This window comes from Panthera pardus, unplaced genomic scaffold (genome assembly GCF_024362965.1).
Source record: "Panthera pardus isolate Hobbes unplaced genomic scaffold, ASM2436296v1 HiC_scaffold_26, whole genome shotgun sequence".
Lineage (NCBI taxonomy): Eukaryota > Metazoa > Chordata > Mammalia > Carnivora > Felidae > Panthera > Panthera pardus.
This window is the reverse complement of record NW_026526832.1, coordinates 16,348,783-16,374,289: the sequence shown is the minus strand read 5'-3', so window position 1 is coordinate 16,374,289 and position 25,507 is coordinate 16,348,783. Positions and strand designations below refer to the sequence as shown.

Below are 25,507 nucleotides of genomic sequence, written 5' to 3'. Positions count from 1 at the left end.
ATAAATTGACTTTTGAAAAGAGTGTCAAGATAATAAAATGAGGCAAAGAATAGTCTCTTCAACAAGTGGTCCTGGGGCAATTGGATATACACTTGCAAAAGAATGAGCTTGGACTCCTACATCACCAAAATTATCTCAGAATGGATCGAAGACCTAAATGTAAAAGCTAAACTATACAACTTGTAGGAGAAAACTATAGGAGTAAATATTCATGATCTTAGATGAGACAATGATTTCTTGTGTACAACACCAAAAGTTTAAGGGACACACACAAAAAGTAGGTATGCTGGGCTTCACTGAAATTAAAAACTTGTGTTCTATAAATGATATAGCCAAGAAACTTAATAGACAACCTGTAGAATGGAAAGAAATGTTTGCAAATCACATATGTGATAAGGAATTTGTAGCTAAGATTATAAATTCTTACAAGGGGGCAACAAAAAGTTAAATAAACCAATTTAAAAACGAACAAAGGATCTAAACAGACATTTCTCCAAAGAGGGTATACAAATGGGCAGTGAGCACTGAAAAGATTCTCATCACGAGCAGTCAAGGAACTGCAAACCAAAACCACAATGAGGTTATCACTTCACACTCTCTAGGATGGCTCTAATAAATATGACAGACAATAGTAACAGTGTTCACAAGGAGGTGGAGAAGTCAGATCTCTCATTCCCTGCTGGTGGGAATGTAAATGGTGCAGTGGCTTTGGAAAACAGTCCCTGAAAATGTAACATATAGAGTGACCATGTGACCCAGCAATTCCACTCCTAGGTATGCACACAAGCGAAATGAAAACATACATTCGTGCAAAGACCTGCATACAAACATTCATAGCAGAATTATCCACAACAGCCAGGAAGTAGAAACAACCTAAATGTCCATCAACTAATGAATGGATGAATAAAATATGGTGTATTTACAAAATGAAATCTTATTTGGCACCAAAAAGGAATGAAGGCTTGATACATACTGTCACATGAATGAAAGAAATCATTACATGACCACGGTTGCATGACTCCAATTATGTGAACTGTCCAGAATAGGCAAACCTATAGATTCAGAAAGCAGATTAGTGGTTTCCCAGGACTGGAGGAGTGGGGCAAAAATAGCAAGTGACTGCTAATGGGCATGAGGTTTCCTTTTGGGGTGACAAAAATATGTTCTAAAATTATATTGTGGCGATGGTTACATAGCTCTGTGACTATATTGAAAATCACTGGACTCTGTATCTTAAATAGATAAACTATATGGTGTGTAAGTTATATTTCAGTAAGGCCCTAAAAAAAGTATGGAGTGGGCAACAACAACAATAAAGGGTTTGTTACGATTAAGGAAGTGTGATAGTGAGTAATATGAGAATCCAATGGGGTTAAGACACAAAAGGATCAGGAGTTATGTAACCCCAGGGCCGAGTAGACAGTAGGGGCAAAGGGTGTGAGGTTGACAAAAAAAAAGAAATATCGGAGGAAATAAGGTAATGCTGGTCTGATGGGAGGAGAATGAAGGAAGGAGGAGAGACACAAGGTATGGTTAGATAGGTGGGCAGGGGTCAGATGATGCAGGCCATGTTCATGACTTTAGACTTTGCCTAAATAGCAATAGCAATCGGAAGACATTGAAGTGTTTCAACCTGGAAAGTGCAATGATCGGATGCACATTTTATTTTTATTTAGTATTATCATATTTTTAGTTTTAAAGAGAGAAGGAGAACCAGCAGGAGAACCAGAGAGAGAGAAAACCCTAAGCAGCGTCCATGCGCAGCATGAAATCCAGTGTGGGACTCAATCCCACAACCCTGGGATCATGACCTGAGCCAAAATCAAGAGTCAGACACTTAACTGACTAAGCCACCCAAATGCCTGTGGATGTGCATTTTAAAAAGTGGGCCTAGACTGCAGGAAATTGACTTGAGGGGAGTAGGTGGGTATAGGAAAATCAGAGGGAGCCGAGGCAAAAGTCAGGGCGAGAGATGATGTCTGAAAAATCCAAATGGAATAGTTTGAGGGGAAAGTGGGAGGTGAGGATGTGGAGACATCTTGTATGAAGTTTGGTTGTAAAGGGAGGAGAGAAATGGAGTTGTAGCTGGAAGGGAATATGAGATGGAGAAAGTTTAAAAGATAAGCATGTTTCAGTGGGAATTGGAAGACTCCAGGAGAGAGAGTTAGTATTCAGAATATGGAGGAGAGAATTCATTCAATCAGGCCCTTGTGAAGGGGGAAGTTAATGAGATCCAGAACATCCTCAGAGGCATATGCCCTCTAGCATAACAGGAGGAAAGTGGGAGATGGTGACAGATGAAAGTGAGTTTGTGGATTTGGAGGCAGAACTTCTTCATCCTCCTACCTCCAATCCTGCACAGCAACCCAGGAGCCAAGAGTGAGTAGATATACTTTAAGAATATGACATCAGAGGGCAGCGATTAATGAGGAAAATGGGAACACTCTCAGGGATGATGATAAGTGTTAATGAAAGAGACTGAAACACACATAACCATGTATCTTATACTTCCTTCTTACATAATGTTCAGAACAGGAAGTGTAGAAAAAAGTTAAGAGGGAATTGGGATCCTGTACAGGAGAAAGGATAATGAGAACTGTCCAGTTATTTCAAAAGTTCAAGTGTTAGGTCCTGCATGCTGAATTAGCTTAAAGACAATTGAAGAATCATTCCTGACGTTAGAAATCATGCAGATTGGAATAGGAATCAAGCAGATTGGAAATGGGAAATATTCAAATGTCCTATTTTTAAAAAGGAATGAAAGGGGAAGTCAAGAAAATGCAGGTGAATCTAATTAACTTTGATCTCTGCAATGTTTGTTAACTTGTACTCATTAAGCAGCACCAAGAGTTCATCAGGAAATATTTATGCTAAAATATTAAATATTATTTTTTTATGGAGACAGGATCTGCCTCTTGACTTTAAGGTGCACAATTGGGAGATTAAACAAAAGCTGTTTACAAAAATAATAGGGACCCCAAAGGTGCTGATCACAAGACCTGATCACAAGACCTCTACATAGCAGAATTGTGTATTTCAAAGGGACACTGGCATTTAGAAAATGGTCACCAATAGGTATCAGATAAGAATCAACAGGGATGAGTAAGGAGAGACCTCAGTGAGGCAGCAGAGCTATCTTCAAGTATGAGAAGGTCTTGCGTGTTCAGTCTTTTTTCTATGGTGGTCCAGAATAGAACTTGAAGCATGGGTGGAAAGTTCCAGAGAAGTAGACTGTTGCCCCTCAATAAAGAATACTTAAAACCTGGAGCTGTCCAATGATGGGGAGCACAAAATGTTGAGCACCCCAGTCCTGGAAGATTCTAGCAGACTGTTGGGGCTACAGTAGGGTGGGGTGTGGACTATGTGACTCTAGGGCCTGTTCCTTGAAAATAAACATGTAGAAGAAACGTGACATGGGCATTAATTTTTTAGCACACTCATGCTAGAAATATAGATGCTGATGCCTACAGATATCTGAATAGCTGCAAAGCAAGGCAGTGGTAGATCTCAGGCTGAACCCAACTCTCGACTCCCCAAGTCTGATCATTTCTATTGCTTCACACATTAGCCTTTCCTGTGATGAGTGATTGCCATTTCTCTTTGGAATTTCAAACGACAAATTCTAGAATGAAACTGGACCACTATTATACACCACATACAAAAGTCAACTAAAAATGGATTAAAGACTTGAATATAAGACCCGAAACCACAAAACTCCTGGAAGAAAACATCAGGGGTGAACTCCTTGACATGGATCTTGGCAATGGCTTTTTGGATTTGACACCAAAAGCAAAATCAACAAAAGCAAAAATAATCAGGTAGCACTACAGCATACCAGAAAGCTTCTGCACAGGCAAAGAAAACCATCAACAAAATGAAAAGGAAACCTGCCAAATGGGAGACAATATTTGCAAATCATATATCCAATAAGGGGTTAATGTCCAAAATATACAAAAAACTCATACAACTCAACAGACAAAAAAACAATAATCCAATTAAAAGTGAGCAGAGAGGATCTGAATAGACATTATTCCAAAGAAGACATAAAAATGGCTAACAGGTACTTGAACAGGTGTGGAACATCATTAGTCATCAGGGAAGTGCAAATCCAAACCACAATGAGAGATCACCTCACACCTGTTAGAATGGCTATTACAGAAAAGACAAGAGCTTACATATGTTTGTGAGGATGTGGAGAAAATGAAACCCTTGTGCCCTGTTGGTGGGAATGTAAATTGGTGCAGCCACTGTGGAAAACAGTATGGAGTTTCCCCCCAAAATTTACAACAGAACTATCATATCATCCAGCAACTGCTTTGGGGTATTTATCTGAAGGAAACAAAAACACTAACTGAAAAAGATATTTGCACCTCATGTTCACTGCAGCATTATTTGTAACAGCCAAGACATGGAAACCACCTAAGTGTCCAACAATAGATGGATGGATAAAGAAAAGGTGTTTTATATACAAAGGAATATTAGTCATGGAAAAGAAGGAAATCCTGCCATCTGTGACAACATGGATGGACCTTGAGGGCATTATGCTAAGTGAAATAAGTCAGAGAAAGACAAATATTGTATGATCTTACTTATATGTGGAATCTAGAAACAAAACTCATAGGTACAGAGATTGATGGTTGCCAGAAGTGAGGGTGGGGGTGGGGGGCAAAATGGATGAAGGTGATCCAAAGGTACAAAGTTCCAGTTATAAGACAAAGAAGTCCTGGGGATGTAATATACAGCATGTGACTACAGTTAACAACACTGTATTGCGTGTGTATTTGAAAGTTGCTAACAGCTTAAACTGTAAAAGTTTTCCTCACAAGGAAAGAGTTGTAACTATGTGTAGCGATGGATGTTAATTAAACTTATTGTGGTAATCACTTCATAATATATACATATATGAAATCATTATATTGCACACCTAAAACTAATACATTGTTAAATGTCAATTATATCTCAATAAAAAATAAATTAACAAATAACAATTCTAAATCCCTCACTCATGACTTTCAGGCCACATGCTTTCATGAATGTCCACTGCTCGTTCCATGCATGGCTTGAGGGAAACCTGCAGCATTAGCCTTGAAATTCAGGGGCGCTGTGCAGTTGAGCCCTGACCCACACAAATAAGGGCTCTGTAATCTCTGGGGAGGTTGTTCCCAGGAAGAGAGTCTTGGGTACAGTTCCTGCAGGAAAAGAGGAACTGTGCTCCTAGAAGGAAATGATTCTAAAGCTGCCACGTCTTACCTGGACTCTGGGGTCTGCTTTACTCCTTGCTTCAATTGTACATGACCAGGTTCATCCACTGAGAAATAAGCATCATTGTTATGACATAACTTTACATTTGTCAGCAAATGGTACCCTTCCCTCTTGAAAGATCTCAGTGTAGTCTCATAAAACTTTTCCAGCTAATTTGAACCCCTTAAGAGACCTCAACCTGCCCATAACAGCGTATATTTTGCTACTCTCTGAGTAGCTAAGCAGTGAGAGGGATAGCGGAGGTTGGCCAGCTGGCTGGGCCAGGAGGCTCTTTCTAAAGCTCAATGGGAGTGAGTTTAATGTACAGTGAGCTCAGCAGGTGTTCTTAAGTTCCCTCTTGGATTTATGACTCCCACATAATCCTCTGCTTTATTAAGCTATTGGGAAAAAAATAAAATCTGTCTGCCAAGATCCTAAAGCAGCCTTGGCAGCCAGTAATATATAAAGGCAGTAATTGGAGGTGGGGGGGGGGGGTGGGTGGCAGCTTGGCTGGCCTTGGACAGACTATCCAGTATCCGCAGGGAGAAAAATGCCCCCTGGAATCAGGAAAGGAGGGGTGGCCTGGGGCTGTGCCCTGTGTCTGGGAGGGGAATGTACCTCACCTCCATTTTTGTCAGGTAGAGTCCTTTTCCGTCATTGGAGAGGTTCTGGAAAGTCTCTAAAGAGGAGGAGAGGAATCAAGACAGGCCAAGGGAGATAAAAGCAAATATGGTGATTCCGCATACTCTTTCACTCTCCACAGTATGCCTGGCCTCCCTCCTGGTCTCTTCCCAGCAAACCTCACTCTGTGGGACAGCCCAGGGCCCATCTCTTCAGAAAAGCTCTCTGTCACTGCTTTGGCCCACATGCACCTCTCCCTCTTCTAGTGCCCTTGCACTTTGCACTCTTCTACACACGGCCAAGGGGATGTGTGGGCCCGTCTTATAAAGTACTCCACATGCAAAGTTTGGGGAATCTCCCTTGTCCAACTGAGAATTCTCTGGAGGCTTATGCCTCAGCCTTCTCTTCCGTACTCCCAGAGCTCTGTTCCCTCAGTCTTTATTAACCACCCAGCTCAGAGATGGGGGTTTACAGAGGTGCTCATGCCAGGGATAGTGAGGATTAGGATGAGGCCAGACCCCACTTCTACCCCAACCACAAGTCTCGAGCTATAGTATGGCTTGGGATTTCACATAGGATTTCATTATAAAAAAGTGTCCAAATGTTTGACCCACATAGTCGAATTTCTAGAGCCTTGGGAATGCTTTCCTGCCCCCACTTATCTACTTATGAATTCCTTCATCAGAGACCCCAGTCATTCATCACAAAACTACATAGTAGGTTTAAACTGTAAACACCACAGAGAAGAGACACAGTGATTAAATGAACTTCCCGAAAGAGACACTAAATAGGGTGATGAAGAAATGAGAGACCTACGACAGAGGAATGTACTGGACAGAACGGGTAAGGATGCAGGGTACCCAAATTGATTACACCGTTCCACAGGCTAATGCTGTTTCTGCCTCTCGGAGCAAGGGCTCCTCACGCAAGATGCCAACCACCCCACTACGGAGGCCTTCCCTGGGCCTGGAGCAGGAGGGCATTCCTGGTCCTCTCCTGTGTTTTTTTTTTGGTCATTGTGAAGGTCTCCAGGATGTCCCCCAGGTGACACTTACTTGCCATGGCTTCAAGTCGCAACAGGAAGCAGACCAGGCTGGGGAAGCTGACCCTGCCACTGTGATCACTGTACCGGAGGGTCATGAGATCCAGAAGCTCATTGCTGACGGAGGTCTCTGCAAGGAACTCTGGGCCATGGGGTGGGCTAGTGAGCGGGAGGAGGCTGGAGCAGGTCTGGTCTTCTGACGTGTAAAGTCTGAAAAACCTGCTCAGAATGGTGGCCTTCTACCACTGTTTCCTACTCAGCCTGGCTCAGGGGTCAGTTCACTCCACTTTGTACTTTTTTTTTTTAATGTTTATTTATTTTTGAGAGTGAGAGACAAAGCATGAGTGGGGAGAAGCAGAGAGAGAGAGAGGGAGACACAGTATTTGAAGCAGGTTCTAGGCTCCGAGTTGTCAGCACAGAGCACAACATGGGGCTTGAACTCATGAACCATGAGATCATGACCTGAGCCAAAGTCAGACACTCAACCGACTGAGCCACCCAGGGGCCCCATTCCACTTTGTATTTTTATGGTTCTATGGTTGCTTCCTTCTTGTTGGTTGCTGGGTCCCAATGACATTGTTCTGGAGTTTGGCCAGTTACCAACTCAAGATACTCAAGACACTGACTGCGCTGGGGACAATCATCTGCTAATTCCCATGTGAAATGGGAGCTTCCAGGACACCCAGAGTTTGCTCCCAGCCCTGCCTCTGTCAGGCCTCTCTCTGGGTGACTTTATAAAACAGCCTTGTTCCCTAACCCCATGACTGTGTGTGGGTCTTACAGGTGGGTGCTGCTAGTGTGAGCAAATGTGGTTCCTGGAAGTGAGAGTTTCAGTCCTAAGTTGGATCACCAGGAAAGAGGCTGGTCCTCAGAGGGGAGACCACAGTCAGAAGGTGGCCACGGGCAGGCAAGGTAGAGGTGCCTTGCTGTCCTGCATGTCTGGTTATGAGCTCTAGGAGGCACCAACCACCTAGCAGACAAGAGCAGACTAGCAAATGGCCATGGCTGCAAGCTTTGGTGGGCCAGCAGAACCTCGCAAGCCAAACCATCCATCAAGGGGATGAGCCTGGTGGCCTGTGGGTCCCATGCACCAGAGACATTTCGTTTCTCTAGCAGAATTAATAAAATGTGAATTTGAATGCCTTTAGATAGGATATGTACTCTCCAACTTGCCACATTCAAAATCACCCTCTTTTCTTATGGTTAGCTCCAGTGCCCTTTTCAGTTATCTGCTTGGTCCTTGAAGACTTTTTAATTGGATTCCAACTATTCTCTATCTTTCTCCCTTTTATTATTCTGGAGTCATTAGTGTGGTCTCCTATGGGATTTCATTTTTCTGTAGCTATTCAAGGGTTCTCGAAGCGTAGCCCCCAGATCAAGAGCATCAGCCTCACCTAGGAGCCTTCCAGAAAGACAAATTCTTCAGCCCCACCCAAGCTCTCCTGAATCAGAAACTTTGGGTGAGGGATAAGGCTCATCAATCTGTGCTTTAACAAGCTTCCAAAGAGTTCCAGGTTTGAGAACCGCTGCTGTCTACTATGAAGAATTAAGAGAAGGACAGATGCTAAGACATAAATATGCTTCTTCCTGCTCTCCAGGCTAGGAGTCACCGGAGGAAGAACCACAGAGTCCCTCTTTCCCTGGCATTTACCTGGGGGAATCTGATCTTACGTTTTCCCAAGGAAGGTGGCAGTTTCTGGACTTAACCTTTTTGTGATCCATTTCCTCCACTGGTACAAGGCAGATAATGACTCCTGATCACAGAGTAGTTGGGACAATCAAATGTGATGACGTGAGTGCAGGTTCTCCCTGAACTCTGAAGCTCTTAGGCATCTACGGTATGCTTATCATCATCCGAGGGCTCAGAGTGCTTGCACTCTTGAAGCAGACAGGTGTCATTTGATTTCATTTTGCTCCAAACCTTCTGTGAGGACAGTACATCCACAGGCTCATGGGTGTTTAACCCTGACAGCCAGATGTTGACATGGAAGTGTCTCTAAGGCAACCTTGAGTTTTGGTAGGGTATCAATCACGCAGGGTTATTTCCCTACAGTAAGAGTTGTTCTGGGATACAAGGCAGTTGGGAAAGTTGACTGGCACATGGGAACTCAAGTTGGGGAAGACGGAGACTGAGTCCTGAGCCTGGAGGCCCACAGATGCCGGTGTAAACCAGGACAGAGAACCTGTTGCTCTGTTTTCTCCTGACTGTCGGCACTGGTCTTGCCTACAAGCAGGCTAAGGGTGTGCACGCCTCTCTCTCTCTCTCTCTCTCTCTCTCTCTCTCTCTCTCCTTCCCTCCACCCACACACACATGCACACACACCCCACCATCACTGCTACCCCAATCATGACACCCCCAAGGGGCCCCTGCTTTACCCGCATCCTTTATAGCCTTCCACAAATCCACACTCAGGAAAACTCCGGAACGTTTCTGGATGTTCTGGAAAACACTCTGATTTGGGAAAAGAAGCAAGAAGTCCATGTCAGTGCCCTTGCCCACCTTAAAGAGGATGTCCTGGGCAGAGAGAGTTCTCAGAAATCCCTTTTGCATCCCTGGAGGCATAAACCTTGAGTGGATCCAGCTCAGAGGCAGCTCAGCTGAGGATGGGGGGAGAGGCAGGAATGGGCTCCATCCGGTGAAGTCGATCACACTGGCCGCCAGCTGCAGGGCCATGGGTTCCTCTCCCAGGCCTGTGCCTTCCTCTCTTCCGACCTCCTGTCTTTCCTTCCTCACCTCCTAGACTGGGCTCCTGACACGTGGCAGCTTGCTGCACTCCAGAGGCTCAGAGTTCGCTAAAGACTTTGCATAGGGTGGTGGTGAAGATTTGGCAACTGAACCACTGGGTTTAAATCCTGGCTTGACTATTTACCAGCTGTGTAACCTTGGGAAAGTTAATCTTTCCAGGCCTCAGTTTCCCACCCCCCTCCCCCCTGCAGCACCGTGCAAATTACATCACCTGCCTCATGGGGACTGTAGCTCAGGGTCAGTGAACAAATCTGTATGGAGCACTTAGGAGAGCGCCTTGCACAGCAGTGAGCACTGTGTGGTGGGTAGGCGAGGACTGTAACTTGGGTCCTAGCGCAGCTGCAGGAGGTAGTGACTCTAAGCCTTCATCTCTGTGCAGGGCAGCTCTCCATGCACCCGGGACTTTGCTGCCTCTCCCTAACTCTCCCCGGAGCCCCGATCAGCATCGCACTTCCCAGGTGAGGAAACAGGCGCCTGGGCAGGTGACTTCCAGGGAGTAAACATGCAAGCGCCACGCGACTGAACTTGGGCTCCTGGTCTGGGACCTGTGCTCAGCTGCCCACAGGAGCTGTTCTGAGGCAAAATACCCCCAGCCCGTGTGCGAGTGACTGAGGCCGACTGGGGCAACAATCACTGTGAAATAGCAGCCTGAGAACATTTTCGGGCCTTCTTTGACTTTTGATGAGTATAGAGCAACTCTCAAATGGGATTCGCTTGCTCATTTGGTCATGAGTTCGGTCACTGGTTCAGCAGTTTTGAGCGCCTGCTGTGTACTAGACACTAAGAAAGGCATTGGAGGAAGCCGATGACTATGAAGGGGCCCCTGCCCTATGATCTAATGGGGGGACACATCAGCCATTCCAGTGTCCTCAGAAAAGCCAAATGACTCCAAGCCAGGGATTAGGCGACACATCCTGGTATAGCCACATGAGAATGCTTCATCGTATTATTGTAGATTCGGGTGTTAGGAGCTGAGGGGGAAGCACCCAGGCCTGGAGGAGGCAGGCAAGGCCTCAGGGGAAGCGACTCTTGCGGCTGGACAATCAGTGTGGTAGATATCGGCCAGGCTCTACATCACACACCTGGGGTCTGAAAAGAGCGAGTGGGATGAGTACAAGGGCTTCTCCTGGACCCCAAAGTAGGGTCTCAGCTAAAGGGGCTTGCATACAGCTCTGATGAGTTCAGACCTCATCCTGAGAACAACGGTGAGGCCACAGGCCACATCTGTGATGTTGTCATATCTGGCACGTGGATGGGAGGGGAATGAGATGAATTAGTGCACCGGGGGAGTGTCTCAGGGGCCCGGGGAGGACGAGGAGGGCAAAGTGGGCTGGTGGCTTTACTAGAGTCCACGGTGACCCTTCTCTTCTCCAACCTCCTAGAACATTCCTCACCCTGCCACTTGCTCAAGCATTGCCTTCTAGTAGTGCATGTATGTCTCCCTGAAATGTGACCCTTCTTGAGGGCAGGCCTGGTGAGTTCCTCCTCTTTCATGCTCCTAAACCCTGTGGGGGTCAGGCACCCAGCAGATATTTGCTAAACTGGACAAAAAGAGAACATTGCCGGTACCTGGCACTGGACGAGACGGCTCCACAGCCTTGAAAACTCCTCTTGCTCAAGCCTCCCATTCACTTTGAGCTGGTGGGGAGTTAAGAGTTAACCATGCAGCATGCAGGGAGCAGAGGCCCTGCCGACAGAGCCGACAGAGCCGGAGCCGTTCTATCCATCAACCAGTCCAGTGTCACCTGGACATGGCCCCACAGCAGCCGGCTCCCACTGTGTCTGAAAGGGACCTGGCTTAGCTTTAATTTACAAAGGAAAATGGACAATCAGAGGGAGAAAGAAGCCCTGAGGAAAGGAGGTCAATATCACTTGCATCCAGGGGAAGAGAAAGCCCTGAACACAGCCTGTACCGGGAGGGGTGGGGCCCCTGGCAGGGGGGAGTGGGAAGGAGCATGAGGGGTCATTGCAACGCCTGCAGCAGCACGAAAGGCAAGTGCGCATAGACACAAATGGCATTAGAGCCAGACCCGGTCACCCCGTAAGATGGGTTTAATGAGAGCTAATGCGAGGAAAAGAATCCGACTCTGAGTTGCTGCAGGGGAGCGGGGGGTGGTGGGAGGAAGGGCAGAACAGACCTGTCTGTTTTGCAGGGGTTTGGCAGACCCAACCTCCCCCAGGGCCACCGGCCCCAGGCTGTGGGGTGCCGTGGGCCACTTTCATTAATCAGTGGGGTTTAGGCAGTGTCTCCCAGTGATTCCAAACCACAGCCAGCAGAGACAGGGCCTGATTTATGACTTCATCAAGAGGCCCTCTTGTTCGACAATGGCCGGCCTCCCATTCCCAATCCGGCCTTGTTAACAGTGAAGAAGTGGGGGTCGGCTGCACTCCAGGGAGGCCGTGTACACAGAGGGATGAGCCTCAGAGCAGCAGCTGGGGGGCATGCCCATGGGGGGCTAGTCTCTCCTGACTGGATGGGGCAGCAGGGGAGAAATAGCTCATCGGAGGGAGAAGTCAGGACAGGAGTCAGGAGACCTGGTTTTAATTCCCAGTCCGGCCACTGGTGTCCCTGGAACCCGAGCACATCTCTGGAGTGCTCTAGCCCCAGCTTCCACAGCTTCAGCTGCAGTCTGGTAGCAATCAAGGGGTATGGCTGCTGTGTAGATCAAGGCATTTTCTCCAAGTTTCAGGGGTTGCTATCTTCACTTAATGGGGACTTGGTGAATAAGGAACTTAATGAAGACTTGACCAGTGGCAAGGGGAAGGGCAGAAGGAAAATAGCCCCCTTGGTGTTACAGGGAGGCAGTGTAGAATGGTGTTAGGACATGGATTCCGGAGGCTGAAAACTCTTCAAACACAGGCACAAATTCTGACTGGCTGTGTGATTACTTAACAAATTACTTAACCTCTTTGAATTCCTTCTCTTTACTTCTTATATCATGGGGGCTTTTTGCAAGAACCACAAGGAAAGTCCATATACCAGTACTGTTCTTGGTGTGCCATAGACACTTGATAGATGGTAACTACTGTCATGGTTGCTATGCTTGTTCTGGAGAGTCAGTGCATTGGTATAGAATCCACAGAAGCCCAGACTCTCTGGTGAGCCCTTAGAACCAAAGAAGAGAAAACACTGAAAGCAAAAAGGTTCCTAACATCTGAATTAGACCCCTGGGGAAGCCCGCAGAGCAGATGGGCTCTTAAAGTTGCAAGAGGAGCCGGGGTGTGGGGGGCTGCAAAGGATACATCCATCAGGGCCACGATGCTCCGGCACTCATCCAAAGAGAAGGTGTCCCCTGGAGTTCCTGGGGGGCAGAGAACAGGAAGTATGGAAACGTCAGGGGTGGGGAGTGACACCAGACTGGCTCAGCAGTGGGCATGAGGTTGGGGCCAGCAATCCTGTGGGTCTGACCTTACCTCTCAGGAGCTCTTGGTTGAGAAGGCTCTGAAGCTGGGTTGCATCAATGTCCAGCCCCTGATCCAAACAAGAGAGGAATACAGGAGTCCCATCCATGCTCAGGAGCTGAGGGGCATACCTGCCTTATTCTGGAAAAGCACTCAGATTTCTAAGCCCTTGCTTCCCACCCAGTGCCCACCTACCTCTGCCATGAAGCCTTTCTCGATCGCTCCAGGCCATGGTGATACCCCTCCCCTGAACATCTGTAGTGCTCATCACTCCTAACGTTGGGTACCATGTGTGGGTCACCTTGCATTTATCTCTTCATTTATTATGGGGCCGGACAGCAGTGGTTCTTTCCTTTCTGCCTTACCTGGCACTTAGGAGCCCCTCAGGAGGAGTATTGTTGAATGAATCAACTCAGCCCTGAAGGTGTGTTTCCCCATCTGCCTCCAGGAAGGGATAGAGAGAAAATATGACTAGCGAGTGTGTGAGCATAAGTGTGAACGTGAGTGTGTGTGTGTGTGGTAAGAAGAGATGAAAGTGCCAGAAATCTAGGCTAAGACAAGCCGCTCTAATTGAGCACATTACTTAGCATTAGTTTTCCTAGCTACTGAAGCAAAAAGGAAGACATGGTTTTCCTTGGATTAAAAACGGGAAGCAGTGGAGGCTGAGGGGAGAGAAACTTTTCCCAGCCGGAACTTCTGAAGTTGTTAACTGCATTCGATTTTCTCCTAGGGACATTGAGCAGCTTTATGGGCGGTGTCTTCCATGATGATTCTATAGAGAAGCAGAGCCGTGCTGTGCATGGCCATTTCTTATGCGTAGGCTGGTAAAAGCTGAGGGGGTGATGTCACATCACATCAGCACCCTGGGAAAGCTTTACATGGGGGAGGGAGCCGGAGTGAGGTCCCTCAGCTGCTGGCTTTGCAGAGTGGTACTGGGTCAGGTGGAGGAAAGTGTCTCATTGGGTTCTTCCGAGAACCAGCACCCTGTAGATGACAGGCATGCTGTCCCCAGGGATGGCCTCACCACTCAACTGAAAGCAAAAGCAGTCCCACGGCCTGTCCTCATGGGAGAATCCCTCATAATGCCCCCAAGAAAAACACCCTAACAGTGTTTGAAACTGGCTCTCAGTCATCCCTCCAACATCTCATTGGCTGGGTTATGTCAGCAAAGTCAGCATTGTGTGCCCACCAGCAACAGAGTTCTTTCCTCAAAAGAATCATGGCATGCACTTGCAGACCAGTTGGTAAGGAAACTTACCATTACATGGAATGTAAGTTACCAACTAGAATGTAAGTAGCTTTGTGACATGGATGATGTCTCCTTCCTACTGCACGTCCCTCTATCCTAGGACAGCTTGTGATTTGGACCCTGCACCCAAGAACCACCAAAATGTTTGAGGAGATGAGGAATAGAGATGAAGGCTGCCTTAAGCAAATTCCAAAACAATTGCACATTTTCCTCCACCACTTCGATGTAGGATTCCTGAGGAGCTGATGCCAAATCTTTGTGTGGTGCTTAGAATGTCCTAGGTATTTTGTCTATGTTTGCCAATTGAATAAATGGTGGATAGATGGACATCACCTAACTCAGAGGCTGAGAGGTCCTTACTTTCTGGCAGGCAGACTTGGGTTACAGTACCATCACCACTATCATGGCTGATGAAGGTAGATCATGGTAGTGGTAGCAGTGGTAGGAAGTCACTGTGTTCGCTTGAAACTAAACAGATAGAAAGAGATCAGGAGAGAGGACTCAGGGAGTGCATGGACAAACATTTTGCTTTCAACTTTCATTTGAGGCTACAGCCTCTGAGGATTGCTTACAGGCTGTGCAGAATGATGCCAGGCTGGCCCTGTTCAAGGGTGCCCAGCCAAGAGATGAAAAGGGGCTGCAGTCCAGTCTGTTTCACTTCTGAGATATACACCTTGGCACAAAGCTGTGTGTGTCTTTTACTTTAATTCCTACAAAGGCCCCATATGGGCTACCAGTTATCCTCTATGAGGAGACATTTGGTTGTTATTTGGAAAAACCCTGATTAGGGAACCTGTACCATTTGTCATATGACAAATTATATTTTTTATTTCAGATGTGCAGGTGCATGAACCATGTTGAGGATTTTGCCATCTGCCCCTGAAAGAAGCTTGGTCTCAGGTCTCCTAATTAGGTCCTGTTTGTTGCCTTGGGGCAATAACCTTAGTTTGGACATCTGCTCTGGAGAAGCTAATCTGTCTTAATTCAATGTAGATTGACAGAGCACCTTCTCTGTGCCAGGGACAGTGATAGGTATTGGGGACAAAGAATGCATATGGTGCCATCCCTTCCTCTGGGAGCTCACAGACTGGGGATTATCATCTGGGAAGACTTTGTCTTGCATCAAGTGAAGTGCCTTCTAAATCAGCCAGATGTGGACCTGAATCCTGGGCCCATATTGATTTTAAGGAGTTCCATATTGAGCGGCAGCTCGTAACACTTTCCCCTCATGACAGCCACATTCTTCATTTCTCCTTGTTTTTCCCTCTGAGCCCAGGCTGCCTGAATAATTTCCCTCTCAGCAGCCTCCTAGTTACCCCATTAGCCCTCTGAATGCCTGGCATCCTTCCTGTCCTTGGCCTCTGCCTGGCCCAAGGCCGACATGGGACACATGATCATACCTATCCATCACTTTGCACTTCCCAAACCAACATGACTATTAATGGCAAAAGGCCCATTGTGCAGAGCCCTTGGCAGATGTTTTTATCCTGGCAAGTCAAGGAGTTCTTTATAACGGTTTATTAAACCATTAAGAAAAACCTCTGTGTACCTAGGTGGCTTGGCAGGAAAAATATCATTGGTGCCTTCAATGAAGCTGGCTAGCTCCTGTGAGGAATAATGTCAAGCTGGAGGGGGTGAAGATCAGGAGAAGGAAAGATTTCAGGGGGTATTGCCAATTACTTGTTTAAAGATTTAACCTCACCCCATAATTAGCCCCATTCTTACCAAGCTGTACACCCCTCCCAGATGTCTCCTAGTTCTGGTTTGGTAGCCCTATTAGTTCTGGAGACATCCAGGGAGAGAGACTGATAAAATGACCAACTACATCACTTTTCTTCTCTGTATCCTGATAAGGGCCTGGGATAAGTTTCCTTTCCTCTAGTCCCACCATCACTCATCCCATGCTAAAGACTGTACCTGGTGAGCGTATTTGTGGAAGATGCTTCCTTGGGAGCCATTTTCCAGAAGACTTGCCTGGATCAAAGGGAAAATAGTCAACATCAAATTTCTGTGGAAGGAGGCTACCTGTCTTGGACAGTGAAGGCACAAGAACCACTCCCCACACCTAGATCTGAGACAGAGGCTTCATCTAGCAATCGAATAAAATTTGTAGGGGAATGGAACACTGGAGTTTGTGGAAGAGGATTGGTTCCAGCCTGACACTGGAGGCTTGGTCTTTCCCCTCTGCTCTGCCCCTTTGAGCCATCATTGGCCCATGATGATGGTGTCTCTTCTCACTGGTCAGTGCTTTAAGGTAAGAAAGGAGACAGAAGTTCTTGGGCATGGGATGTGGTCAAGGAAGCTTGCCAATCAAACCTTTCCACATACCTACCTTTAGTGTTGTAAGGCTGAAATTGCTGCTTGGGTTCCTAGAAAACCAGGGAAACAGTGTGACAAAGGATGAAAAACTCACTATTTAAAGGAGGCTTGAATATGGAGGACACCTTAGGTGGCACTGGACATTTATACCAAGGATCTGAGTGGAGAGACTTCAGCACAGCAGGTCCTGAAGTGGGCAGCCATGATAGTCAGCAGACAGATAAACATCATAACCACATATCTAGTCTTTTGATTGGACATCGTCTGGTCTTCAAATTATTTAGCAAATGGTTCCTTTTCACAACCAAGTACACATGCACAATGACCCCCATTGCCAAGATGGCAGATAAGCTTTGTCTTATGTTCCAACTCTGGTGGCAGAGTGGCTATCTGGCATACTGGACCAAGGCCTCATCCAAGCTCAATTGTAAAGATGGCCATGATGAGATCAATGTCTGCCTCAGGTCCAACAGGGGGTAAGATGCCCAGCAGGGATATGTATTTGCTGATTCCAGTCTTGACCACTGACTTAGCAATGAAGACTCTCCATGATTGGGCTCTGTCTTTCAGGCCCATATTTCACTGTCTCCCTGATGTACCCCACCTTCTGGTCACATTTCAGACAACTGCCAGCCATGCCATATACCACCTTCCTGTGCATATGGCTGACATCACTTCTATTTCAATAGGCTCTATGCTCACCCACTTCCCTGATTCTGGTCATGCTGTTTTCTTCAACCTGCACTACCTTTTCCTTTAAACATTAGATTATGTTTTCCATCAAGGGATAGCTCAAATGTCATTTTCTCTAAGAAGCCTTCCTCAATCCCTCTTGCCAGATGTGGGTCCTCTTACTCTGTCTTCCCATGTGACTCTGCACTCCCACTGAGCAATGGCCACATCCTGCTCAATAGTCTACTTATTGGTAGAGATTCTCTTGCCACCCTTTGTGGTGGGCTTCTTGCAAATGAGCCCCCCATGTCCCCTGATGCAGTACATGCTGCACAGGATGACACAATGTGTTCTTATAAATTTAAGTGAAATAAAACAGTTTGAAACCCAGAGTTTCTGTACCTGTCATCATCTGGCATTTTCAGGAAGATCCGGAGCAAAAACTCAACTTCTCTGTATGTGGCGATGACCACCACGTAGGTCCCAGGGCTCAGACTGAAGTACTTTGTGAGGTTGCACTTGGTTTTAGAAACTATGCCCTTGACAGCATTTCTGAATTGAGAAAAGAAGGTGGGTGGCAACCTCTTCCAGAAGGGCTGGAACTGGAGGAAACATGAAGATGGTCAGAAAGCCCCTTGTGTGCATACGCCCAGCCCCCAGGAGAGCCCGCCACCTTCCAGACACCACATCATTCACCAAAACAGCATTACAGGCTCCAAAAAGGGTGACACTGCTTACCTGGACTTTCAAAATGCCACAGAGTTCAGACTGTCATTTAATAGAAACACTGACATCACAACGAGTGTAAAAAAAAAGTACGGCACATGGTTTCACTTCATTAAATCCCACAGTAGCCTGGGTTTTGGGGTTTATGTCTCTGCTCATATATAAAGACTTCCATGGAAACTAGTGAAGTTGTTCCAACACTGAATGACTTTTGGAGCCCCAGAAGCCCCTTCCCTCCTGAACCTTCCGCAGGATGCTTTGGACTGTATATAGCACAGCAGAGTTGGACTCCTTTATTCCCTCCATTTCATCTTCCCAGCAGAGCCCTGGAATTTCTTCTCATTGGAGAATAATAGGTCCTGATCATTTTCCTTTTATTTCAATATTTTCTTAGAGATAAGACAATAAATATAATGCAGTTCCCATTACCAGATGTCACATACATATTACATAATAAAAACCCCTTACTAAATAAATTTTCCCCAATACAGTCGAGCATGGGGGTTCCATCTAGAATGGTTATGCAGCGTGAAATGATTATTTGTGAGCTCTGCCTTGGGGAAAAACAGGGAGAAAGGGAGAGTTTCTTTTCAGGGGGTGGAGACAGGGCTGAGCTAGGAGATGAGACAGGAGATAGGTCACTGTCCTGGGTGGGCAGAAAGGGCTGGGTGGAACCTCCACCGTGACTTTGCTGACACTAACAGTGATCCCAGTAGGTTTGGAGCCTCATTTGCTTGAGCCCTTGTGGCAAAAGCAATGATGGGAACCATTCTACTCCAAAAAGTCAGCACTGCCCTGTGGCTCTGGGTGTGTGCGTGCATATGTGTGTGCGCGCGCACATCCATGAGTGTGCACAGAAGTGTGTGTACCTCTTGCAGTCCAGAATTTCTCTGCTTCCCTGCTCGCCTCCCTCCACTGGACTCTTGCAGCCTTTTCCAGGCTCCCTATCTTTCAGAGCAGACTCACTCAGTGGCAGCAAGAAGCATGAGTAGGTGGCATGGTGGTCTAGTGCTCAGAGGACCAGCAACGAATTAACACAGGCCTAGTTGCACAAAGACCTGACCCTGTAGTTCCAGGGATGGGTCTTGTACCTTTTCCTGGGCCGAGTCCCCACTCCTTTCTCCAGCTCTGGGAATTAAAACACTGATCTGTTCCTTGTGCCCAAGTGCCTCCCTTTGAAACCCTTTAAGAAGCTCCGCTTCCATGACCAGGGTGCCCAAAACCAAAATCAGATCCTAAATTCAACTCTGTGGCTAGGCCACTGGTATCAGGGGCCTCCTTGCTGCCTGCTTTCTGCTTGGGCTTCTGAGTATCCCCTGCTTGAAGATGCCCTGTCCCTGACCTCTCTCTACCTATTGGGGCACCCCTGGAAGGCCCAGAGGAGCTTCCCTGGACCCACCAGCATGCTACAGGGACTACCTGTTGGCTGTGACTTCATCTTGCTCCCTCCCTGCCATCCTTGGTCCCACACCTGCCCTGGCAGCAACAGCCCCACAGAGCCCACATCCATTTAAGGAGTCTGAGTGCCTGTAACTCCATCTGTCCTTCTCCATCCTTACTCTTCACTCATCCTGCACCAATGCGGGGCCTGCTTAGGAGAGGGAGCAAATTTGGTTGTAAGAGAAGCTAGATATGCCCTGAGGTGCATTTGCAGAGTGTGTATCCTGTTTGTGGTAGATCTGGGGGTGATGAAGAACATGAGGCTAAAGTCCCTCTAAGATGCCATTAGCTCTGCTTCTTTTCTTAAGTGGGAAAGAAAGGGCTCCATCAGTGTTATCTATTGGAGGCCAAATGCTTGAGGATAGTTTTGTGGTTCCAGACCCTCTTAGATGTCAAACCAGAGAGCAACTCAAGGGGTCCAACCCCCAGAACAGGACAGCAAACACACGTCCTGCACTGTTGACCTGTTCAGAGATTCTAAGCTTGCATCCGTCACAGGACATAACAAGAATAAATTTGCAGCCACGAAATAGCAAGAGATGTGCCAAAGTTATGGTGTTAGAAGAGGCATAATGCTTTACCGATGCACAGCAACAGAGGCAGGAGAAGGGGCTGAACCGTACCTGAGGGTCGACCTGTGGGGAAGAGAAAGAAAGGCAAACTTTCTAAACCAAACTCAGGGGCAAGCAGATCCCAACAGCCCAGCTCCGGACCCTGCATTCCTTCTTCCTGGGCAGCCAGCCTGTTCCCTGCACCACCCAGGGGACGGGACCATTACTCATCCCCTGTGCAGAGATGTGAAAGAAAACCTGACCCACTGTAGGTTGTAGGGGGCTCAAGGGGGAAGGAAACTCAGCTCAGCCAGGTGTGGTTACTCTTCACAGCAATGATGATAAAAGAGAAGGGAAGAGAGAGATGTTGACAGGGTTGGAGGTAAGACAGAACCTAGATCAGATGTCAGTTTCTCAACATCAGGAGTTCCAATGTGAAGAAACTTCTTTTATTTCATCATACCACTGAAAGATATGGTGGGAATTTGTTCTAGGCCCCCAGTGTTCGTAAGGAATGTCTGTGTGCATCTGAATTGGGAAATGCCTACTTTTAATCTTGAACTGAATATTGCACTGAGGACACAGCCCTATTTTCAAGCCACTCTGCCATCTGCAAGATGCTTCCATGTAATGTGTTGGATTGTCACGGTGACCCTGAAAGCAGATACTGAGACCCTGTTTTATGGATGTAGAAATAGTTCCAGCAGTCTAAGTGGCAGAGAAGGGAATAAAGCAAGCTGCTTTGCTTCCTTGGTGATTAAGACCCACCACCCGGCAGTGTCTTCTGCAGTTGGTGTGGGTTTCGGTTCTTTTCCTCTGCTGATCCTGCCTAACACCACCCACCCCAACACACACAACCATGTGTACAGACCACCAGATTTTCCCAGGAAGACTTTTCTGGAGCCCAAGAATGAGCTGGAAGCTCCCAGCTTGGGAGAGCAGCTTTGGGGTGAAGATGAAATGACTTGTCCACCCTTGTCCTTTTTCTCTGTCCTGTCTTCTGTTTGCATACCACCCATGTTTGTTCTGATGCAAGGCAGAGCAGTGCTTCCGTAGGAGTTGGGAGTCATGGGACCATGCCAGGGTAGGAAGGCCATATACATTAGTCGTGCAAGCAGCACTGCCCGCAAACACCATCAGAGCCCTGCAGACTTCTGGAGGTCTACTTGCTGGCATGCACACAGCCTGTTTCTCAGCCAAACTGTGAAAGGAACCCAAGTGTCTCTTGAGCTGCCAAAGACTAGATGGTTCTCTGGTGTTCAGCTCAATCAGGATCCTGTAAGATCCATTGGGACCTCCTGGGAGCCTGAAGAGACCTCAGGTTTGAGTTCCTTTTTAGCAAAGTGTACAGCTGAGAAATGCATCTCTGGCTGAAAAGTAGATAAATGGGCTCAGCAGTGTTTAAAAACAGATAGGATTATGATCTTTCCAGGGCTCCTGAACTGTAAAGACTTTGGGCAAACTGGTTAACACAAGGCTGCTATGATGTCCAGCTCTGGGGCACCAGACTCACAGGTGGCAATGTGAACAGCATCCCCAGTTGTGCAGTGGGGCAGCCCTCTTTCCCTCTGTGGGCTCCTGTCTCTCATCAGAAGAGGGGTGCAGTCCTGCGTGGTGCCCTGAACTATTAAACTATTAAATCCTGGCTGAGTAGACCAGATGCCTCCATTCCTTCCCAGCCCCTTTCCTTTGTTCTTCCCAGAAATAAGAGTTGGGGGTACTCTGAGGATGAGAATCCTCTCAGAAGGCACCTGAATCATTTGGGATTCTTGGCTGGAAGCAAGAGATACCAATCAGCGTGGGGTGAGCAGAAAGCCATTTATGGGAAGTCTAGAGGATGCAGCTGAGAAAGTGGGTGGGAAGGAGGGAAGACAGCTATGCAGCTGGACACCAGCCCAGGATCTGCCTACACTGCTGCTGCCGGGCCCCAGGATTTGCTGTACATAATCCCTCAGCTGGTTCTACCACTTTTAATGACTTCCTCAAGAGTCCAAACCCAGAGTGACCAAAAGGGGGGGTGGGCAGGCATGAGAGGAGCATCTAATTGGACAAGTCTGGCTCACACACCTACCCCATTTGCAGCCAGGGGCTGGGGAGAGAGAGTATTTGGTCTCTTTGGTTGCCGCAGTGGGGAATTAGGCCCTGCCTTCTACCAAGTGGAAGAGAGCGTTCAGGTGTCTGGTGGTGAGAAAGATGACAATTGTCTACTATTGCATCCTTAGATGTTCTTTTCCAGCCTCAACAGGTTTCAGGCACCTCAGAAGTACTGTGCCAAACCCCAACATTTTATTTTCCATTGATTTCATGCAACTGGGAAGCAGAAATGGGCTCAGAACAGAACCCAAAGGGCTCTCCTCCTTCTAGAGCCAGAATCATTGTTTTCCTTCAAGCTGGGAGCATCACCAGGAAAGCAAGTGCCTCCGCCTTGCTGAGAGACCCAGACCGGGGACCAGGAGCTCTGGTATCAAGTACCTTCCCTTCTAGCTGGACCTTGGGAAGGTCACTCTTGCTCTCTCAGCTTTGGCTTTCATATCTATAGAAGTAGTGTTTGAAGCGATAAGTGTGAACATGCTGAAGTACACTACCACCATGAAGTCTTCTCATTGGAGTGAACTACAGCCAGGACTCAGGACTGCTCCAGCATGAGCAGAGTACCCAGGATCCCTGCCTGTCATACATGGGTTGACCCATGGTTCTGACTGTTGCCTTAGTCTCAGTGAACAGGAATGAAGATTATTCCTAGGGATGCTATAATCAGAGCCCCAGCCACAGAGGCTTGGAGGACATCTGGTGCCCAATCCCCAGCTCTGCCATTAACTCTGACCATATCACTTCACCTTGCTGGGCCTCAGTTCCTTCAGCTCCACTATAAGGACAAGGGATCCTAGCATTTGATGGGTGTGGTATCATAGTTATCCAGGTCAGTCCATAGAGGGTGTGGAGCATATGATTTAAGAACCATACACTTTATCTTTGGGATGCGTTAATTTGGTGGGGCACCCAGGTGGATCAGTCCGTTAAGCGACCGACTTCGGCTCAGGTCATGATCTCACAGTTTGTGCATTTGGGCCCTACCTCAGGGTGTGCGCTGACAGCTCAGAACCTGGAACCTGCTTCGGATTCTGTGTCTCCCTCTCTCTGCCCCTCCCTGCTTGTGCTCTCCTTATCAAAAATAAATAAACATTAAAAATTAAAATTATTTGGTAAAGAAGGTGGGAGCAGAGGTATCAGACTTTCTTTAGTAACACTTTTAAGTAGTCTCAAAAAAACAAAAAAAAGAATTCTCCCATTAGCTCCTCCCAGTGGGATGGGTGCAGGCTGGTGGGTGGAAGGATGACCCCTCAGGAGCTGCAAAGGTGGTTGGGAGGGCCATGGGTGTGAGGAGGGGAGGCCAGGTAGAGAGAAAAACCTGGCTTTGGATGAGTGGCCAAGCAGATATTTGCAAGCCAACCACCAAGACTGGATTTTGGTCTAAATACAAGAGAAAAACATACCTCCTGGTTTTACATCCAGGATTTATTTTTTCCTTTAAACTCCTCCCAAAGTTTAGCCAATGATTCTCAAACTTTCATGCACGTAAGCAGCACCCAGGGAGCTCGTTACAATGCAGACGTTCAGACTCCAGCTATAGAAGTTCAGATTCAGAAGGTGTTGGATGGTCCCAGGAATCTGCATTGTTAAACAGTTGGTCTTGGACCAGACTACTTTTTGGATAACAAACATTTGGGCTTGCAGCATACCAGGAAATGCTGACAAGTGACACGGTTCGGAGGTGTGTCCCTCTGTGAACTTGGACTAGCCTGATCTCCTCTCAGGTTTTCCTGTAAATTTAGAGTTGAACCAGGTGAACTCTATAGCCCTTTGGGTTTTATGTCTGAGGTAGTTCATGAAATCTCCCAGCCTAGTCAGCTTCTCTCTCTGCACAAGGAATACACAAATGTCCGAAAGGGCAAGCCCCAAAGCAGGCTGCCTTACCTTGAATACCTTGAAGGTTAGTGGAAATTTCTCATCTTTTGCCTTTAAATTTTGCGGCATGATGTTGAAGGACATGACGACATTGTTGTCTTCCATACTCTCTGGCACAGAGAAGATGAACTGCGTGTCCCTCAGAAGTTCTTCTGCATGAGAAAGAGCAGTCACTGGAGCTCAGTTCAGCTCCTATGACTCCCAGATGGGGCCATGTTGGTTCAGAAAGCTCTGGTGGGTTGTATTGGACACTCTGGATTTGGAGACTAAGGGGCAGGCCCCAGGACCCACGACTACTACTTATAGCACAAGCTTCTTTGTTTTGTGAGCCTCTGTCTCTTCCTCTTAAAAACAAGAAGGGGAAGAATATTCCCCACTGGGTGAAATGTTTCTTAAGGTTGAGGGCTATTTTTAATCATAAGTGGAATTTCAGAATCCTCAGGTATGTATGAGCTTACACACTGGCGATAACCATCAGAGCCTGGAAATGATGTCAATCCCCAAGCACCAGGGGAAACAGAGGAAAACAGGCAGAGAGATGGTAATTCATAGCACTCCACTACCCAAGCATGCTCCTCGGAGCCAGGGCAGGAGACAGAAGGAAGGTGAGGACTGTTAGATTCAGATACATGAAAGAATGAAGATAAGTCAAGATAGAGCTGAAATCAATACACATCCGCAGGTTCGGGTCACAACTGGGAAGCTCTGAGAGGGGAATGAGGAGACACAGAGGCTTCCTGTGAGGGCTAGACTACATAATGCATTCAAGTGTACTTAGCAGTGCAGGGCAGGTGCTCACGCACTGGCTCCCTTCTCTCTTTCTCTTGCAAAGAATCACTAAGAACAGCCCCAAGGTACCGTTTTGGTTAGTTCATTGATATGCACTATATCCAGGGAAGGGGACTTTGGCCCCACAGTCAGACAGATGGGGCTCTGGAAGGTGAATCAGTACATTTGCTACCCAAGTATGACTCAGGAGTTTCTTAGAGTCCATCCATGACCACCAGAAGTGTGAAGATCCTTTAGGTTGAAAACAGGGGCACCCTGGGGTCATTCAAGCAAACCATTCTCAACAGGCAGGTGCTGGGGAAAGGGAATGCTCATGTCTAGGTGCAAACACACCCACATTCACACTCACACATACGCAAACTTGTTTGTGTAGCTTCTCCTATAGACGATGTGTGAGCACGCTCAGGTTCATGTTCATAGGGAGCTATTTCACTCATCTGTGTCACAAATGGGGAGCAGGAGGTGCAGCGAGAATATGTGACCCTCCCAAGGTCACACTTAACATTTACCTCAGGGGAGCCCAAAGACAGGTTCAGAGGTGCCCACTTCTGAGATCTCAGTATGCTGTTACAGGATGTACCAACCAGCATGGGACAGGAATATTCTCCCTTATGTCTGGATGGGGCAAAGTGATGGTTTAACCCAGGCCCCGACTTTTGCCCAGTGTTGTTTCCACAGCTCCCCACCATTCTGGGTAATGACTGAAGAGTGGTCAGCCTGTCTTTCTGGGAGGCATGTGGAAG

The 25,507-nt window shown here is 47.2% G+C and overlaps 1 protein-coding gene across 2 annotated transcripts in view; it reads right to left on the bottom strand.

The window, feature by feature from the left end:
• CAPN13 (calpain 13) overlaps window positions 1–25,507 on the bottom strand; it is an 82,953-nt gene that overhangs the window by 4,315 nt on the left and 53,131 nt on the right. For both annotated transcript variants that reach the window (XM_019448248.2, XM_019448240.2), the window contains 12 exons: window positions 23,985–24,127; window positions 20,082–20,093; window positions 17,695–17,894; window positions 16,634–16,670; window positions 16,219–16,275; window positions 13,065–13,122; window positions 12,894–12,952; window positions 11,220–11,288; window positions 9,281–9,356; window positions 6,918–7,046; window positions 5,865–5,920; window positions 5,251–5,308 (listed from right to left, as the gene is read on the bottom strand). In XM_019448248.2, coding sequence (XP_019303793.2) covers window positions 5,282–5,308; window positions 5,865–5,920; window positions 6,918–7,046; window positions 9,281–9,356; window positions 11,220–11,288; window positions 12,894–12,952; window positions 13,065–13,122; window positions 16,219–16,275; window positions 16,634–16,670; window positions 17,695–17,894; window positions 20,082–20,093; window positions 23,985–24,127 — 923 coding nt within the window. In that variant the 3' untranslated portion in view covers window positions 5,251–5,281. The remainder of the gene's footprint in view (window positions 1–5,250; window positions 5,309–5,864; window positions 5,921–6,917; window positions 7,047–9,280; window positions 9,357–11,219; window positions 11,289–12,893; window positions 12,953–13,064; window positions 13,123–16,218; window positions 16,276–16,633; window positions 16,671–17,694; window positions 17,895–20,081; window positions 20,094–23,984; window positions 24,128–25,507) is intronic.